Source organism: Brachyhypopomus gauderio, chromosome 2 (assembly GCF_052324685.1).
Source record: "Brachyhypopomus gauderio isolate BG-103 chromosome 2, BGAUD_0.2, whole genome shotgun sequence".
Classification (NCBI taxonomy): Eukaryota; Metazoa; Chordata; class Actinopteri; order Gymnotiformes; family Hypopomidae; genus Brachyhypopomus; species Brachyhypopomus gauderio.
In genome coordinates, this window is record NC_135212.1 from 39,103,421 (window position 1) to 39,108,420 (window position 5,000).

Below are 5,000 nucleotides of genomic sequence, written 5' to 3' on the forward strand. Positions count from 1 at the left end.
ACACACACATAGAGATACATATACACACACACACATAGAGATACATATATACACACACATAGAGATACATACACACACACACAGATACATATACACACACTCCCATGGCTTCAGAAAAGAACTGAAACCTTACACTAAAACAAAGACAGCTCACACATCTCACACACTTCACACACATCTCATTTCCGCACTGAGCACAATTCTCATGGAGATGGAGGATTCAGGTACGTTTAAAGCTGTCTACCCAATCCTGCTTTCCTGGTTGTTCAGATCACAGCTCCGTCTGTGGCAGCAGTATCTTTCGACCTGCGCTGTAGATTAACTCAGCCCTGCGCTGTAAATTAACTCAGCCCTGCGCTGTAGATTAACTCAGCCCTGCGTTGTAGATTAACTCAGCCCTGCGTTGTAGATTAACCCTAGTGTTTCACCAGCTCCATCTTCCTGTTCTCTCACAGGCTAGTCTCTCTTCCTTTTTGGAGAGATTGCTGAGAGAATGAAAGATGCCGTTGGCATAACGGTGTGTCCGTTTGATGTGTGCTCTAGGAGAGAAACACAACCCTGTGTTAATGTGTTCCGGTACCGAGCGTTGACTCTGTGTAGGAGGGAGCCGTGTGTTCATGTGTTACGGTTCTGACTTTGCTACCTTCAGCTCTGGATCCCCCGCTGAGTTCTGCGACTACTCCCACGCCTGTCCTCACCGGGTCTAATGTTTATCCTATTCTCCTCCTGTCTCCTCTTCTCCACTTGCTTCTTCTCATCTCTCTCTCTCTCTCTCTCTCTCTCTCTCTTTTCCCTTCCTTCCATTTCTTCCTTCTCTCTTCTCCACTCCTTTTTGCTCCTCCCACAGATGAACCGACCAGTCCGAGCGCTGACCTGCGAGCGTGTCATGTCCCCGCCTCGTCCGTCGTGTCCAGTGGTGGCCTTAGGTCCGCCCCTGCTGTGGCCACAAGCCCCGCCTCCTCCCCAACCTTCACGTTCCCCCTCAGCCGCCTCTTCTCCCATGACAGCAGTGAGTCCCGTGTAGAGAGATGCACGCACGTGCACGTGCATGCTCCCATGTGCACACGCACGCAATGCACGTGCACTGCCTTGCGGTCATTTGTGTTCAGAGTGTGGTCGGTGTTGATATTTTTTGTCCTCGCACCAGAGGACAACATAGCCATCGTCTCTCCACTGAACCAGCATTTAAGAGCTCCATCTCCACCTTGCGCGACTCGTGCATGCGTTGGGGGCGGGGCGTTTTAGTCCCCGCCCCTTCAGGCCATTAGAAACACCCCTCTGCATGCTCATTTGCATGTTGCCATGATGGTTAATCCTCGTTGTCCCATGGGTCGTGTCCTGACAGTAGCACAGATTCTACCACCCCAGAACCACTCCGTCCCCCTGCCCGCTGTTCCTCCAAACCCCCCCGCTAACTCCTGTTTCCTACCACTCCTCTCTATACACCATGCCTCCTCTCCTCAAAAGCAGCCTGCCTCCTTTACTTAATGATGTTTCTCTCTCTCCCCCTGTCTTTCTCTCTCTCTCTCTCTCTCTCCCTCTTTCTCTCTCTCTCTTTCTGAGCAGCTAGTAATAAGTCTAGTCGCCGTTCCTCCTATCTGCGGGCCATCACCACTGAACGCTCCAGGTCATGTGATGAAGGCCTCAACACTTTCCGAGATGACGGGCGTGCCTTCTCGTGAGTGTGGAAACTGTCGCTTCCTTTAAGTTACTAGTCAGTCATTTTGAGTCAGTAAGCTGTTGTGTCTCCTTTGTGTTAAGTGTGTGTGTTCAGCACCTGGTGCATGTGTTTACATTAACATTTACAGCATTTAGCAGACGCTCTTATCCAGAGCGACTTACAAAGTGTTTTGCATCTGATCACATAATTCATCCTAGGTAATAGTACAGATAGGCCAGAATTCGATATACCCTTGAGTCAGACTACTACTAAACTACAGGAGTCAATGTCATTACCTAGTGTTGCAAGTTAGACATTTGCCAAGAAGCACAAATAACCATAGACAGACATACAATTTAAGAACAACAGCAAGTGCTATCAGCTGAGTTGTGCTCTGGTAAGAACTCAACAAACAGGTGGGTCTTCAGTCTACGCTTGAAGATAGCAGTGACTCTACAGTCCTAGCAGCTAATTGAAGATCATTCCACCATCTTGTGTTCATGCGTGTGTGCTTTATGTGATCCTGCGTTCATACATGGTCTGAGCACAGTTGTTTTTCTCTGTAGGAGATTACCAAAGAGAGTGAAAAGCTTCTTCGGAGATGGGGTGAGTTAGATGTAGTGTTGTAATAGACAAATAATAGTCAAATACTGGCCAAGGTAAAATAGCTTCTCATTTTTGAACTTTGAGGAACTGAAATCATAAAGCTGCACGATCCATTTACGTTGTTTCATTTGCTTGTTTGTTTGTGTGTGTGTGTGTGTGTGTGTGTGTGTGTGTGTGTGTGTGTGTGTCTGTGTGTGTGTGTGTGTGTGTGTCTGTGTGTGTGTGTGTGTGTGTGTGTGTGTGTGTGTGTGTGTGTGTGTGTGTGTGTGTGTGTGTGCAGTCTCTAGAAAGCCTGGGCCCAGCTGATGAGGCTCGCTCCAAACGTCACTCAGCGTCTGAGTTGGGCACCATGTGCTACAGCAGTGTGAGGAAAGAGGGCTGGCTCCACTACAAACAGGTCCACAGTGAGAGGGGCAAGGTGAGACCACACCCCACACCGCCCTCACACTGCCCCTACACACCACCCCTACACCGCCCTCACACCACCCCTACACCGCCCTCACACCACCCTACACCTCCCTCACACCACCCTACACACCACCCTCACACCACCCTACACCGCCCTCACACCACCCTACACCACCCTACATACCACCCTACACACCACCCTACACACCGCCCTCACACCACCCTACATACCACCCTACATACCACCCTACACACCACCCTCACACCACCCTACATACCACCCTACACACCACCCTCACACCACCCCTACACTCCACCCTACTTACCACCCTACACACCACCCTACATACCACCTTCACTCCACCCTACACACCACCCTCACACCACCCTTCACACCACCCTACACACCACCCTCACACCACCCCTACACTCCACCCTACACACCACCCTACATACCACCTTCACTCCACCCTACACACCACCCTCACACCACCCTACACACCACCCTACACACCACCCTACACACCACCCCTACACCGCCCTCACACCACCCCTACACCGCCCTCACACCACCCTACACACCACCCTCACACCACCCTACACCGCCCTCACACCACCCTACACCACCCTACATACCACCCTACACACCACCCTACACACCGCCCTCACACCACCCTACATACCACCCTACATACCACCCTACACACCACCCTCACACCACCCTACATACCACCCTACACACCACCCTCACACCACCCCTACACTCTACCCTACATACCACCCTACACACCACCCTACATACCACCTTCACTCCACCCTACACACCACCCTCACACCACCCTACACACCACCCTACACACCACCCTCACACCACCCCTACACTCCACCCTACACACCACCCTCACACCACCCTACACACCACCCTACACACCACCCTCACACCACCCTACACACCACCCTCACACCACCCCTACACTCCACCCTACATACCACCCTCACACCACCCTACACACCACCCTCACACCACCCTACACACCACCCTCACACCACCCCTACACTCCACCCTACACACCACCCTCACACCACCCTCACACCACCCTACACACCACCCTACACACCACCCTCACACCACCCTCACACCACCCTACACACCACCCTACACACCACCCTACACACCACCCTCACACCACCCTACACACCATACTACACACCACCCTCACACCACCCTCACACCACCCTCACTCCACCCTACACACCACCCTCACTCCACCCTACACACCACCCTCACACCACCCTACACACCACCCTCACACCACCCTACACACCACCCTACACACCACCCTACACACCACCCTCACACCACCCTCACACCACCCTACACACCACCCTACACACCACCCTCACACCACCCTACACTCCACCCTACACACCACCCTACACACCACCCTACACACCACCCTCACACCACCCTACACACCACCCTCACACCACCCTACACATCACCCTACACACCACCCTACACACCACCCTACATACCACCCTACACACCACCCTACACACCACCCTACACACCACCCTCACACCACCCTACACACCACCCTACACACCACCCTCACACCACCCTACATACCACCCTACACACCACCCTACACACCACCCTACACACCACCCTCACACCACCCTACACACCACCCTACACACCACCCCCACAACGCCCTCACCACCCTCACACCACCCTACACACCACCCTCACACCACCCTACATACCACCCTCACACCACCCTACACACCGCCCTACATACCACCCTCACACCACCCTCACAACGCCCTCACACCACCCTACACACCACCCTACACACCACCCCCACAACGCCCTCACACCACCCTCACACCACCCTACACACCACCCTACACACCACCCTACACACCACCCTCACACCACCCCCACACCGCCCTCACACCACCCTACACACCACCCTACACCTCCCTCACACCACCCTACACACCACCCTCACACCACCCTACACACCACCCTCACACCACCCTACACACCACCCTCACACCACCCTACACACCACCCTCACACCACCCCTACACACCACCCTACACACCACCCTACACACCACCCTACATACCACCCTCACACCACCCCCACACCGCCCTCACACCACCCTACACACGACCCTCACACCACCCTACACACCACCCTCACACCACCCTACACACCACCCTCACACCACCCTACACACCACCCTCACACCACCCCTACACTCCACCCTACACACCACCCTCACACCACCCCCACACCGCCCTCACACCACCCTAC

The 5,000-nt window shown here is 54.1% G+C and overlaps 1 protein-coding gene across 7 annotated transcripts in view; it reads left to right on the forward strand.

Annotated features, from left to right (window-relative positions):
• The window catches only part of arhgap23a (Rho GTPase activating protein 23a), a 72,518-nt gene that overhangs the window by 58,295 nt on the left and 9,223 nt on the right, over positions 1–5,000 (forward strand). For 5 of the 7 annotated variants that reach the window (XM_076995706.1, XM_076995705.1, XM_076995708.1 and 2 more), the window contains exons 8-11: positions 848–1,009; positions 1,567–1,678; positions 2,227–2,266; positions 2,547–2,684. In XM_076995706.1, the coding sequence (XP_076851821.1) occupies positions 848–1,009; positions 1,567–1,678; positions 2,227–2,266; positions 2,547–2,684 (452 nt within the window). The remainder of the gene's footprint in view (positions 1–847; positions 1,010–1,566; positions 1,679–2,226; positions 2,267–2,546; positions 2,685–5,000) is intronic. The other 2 variants (XM_076995704.1, XM_076995707.1) reach the window with 1 other exon arrangement.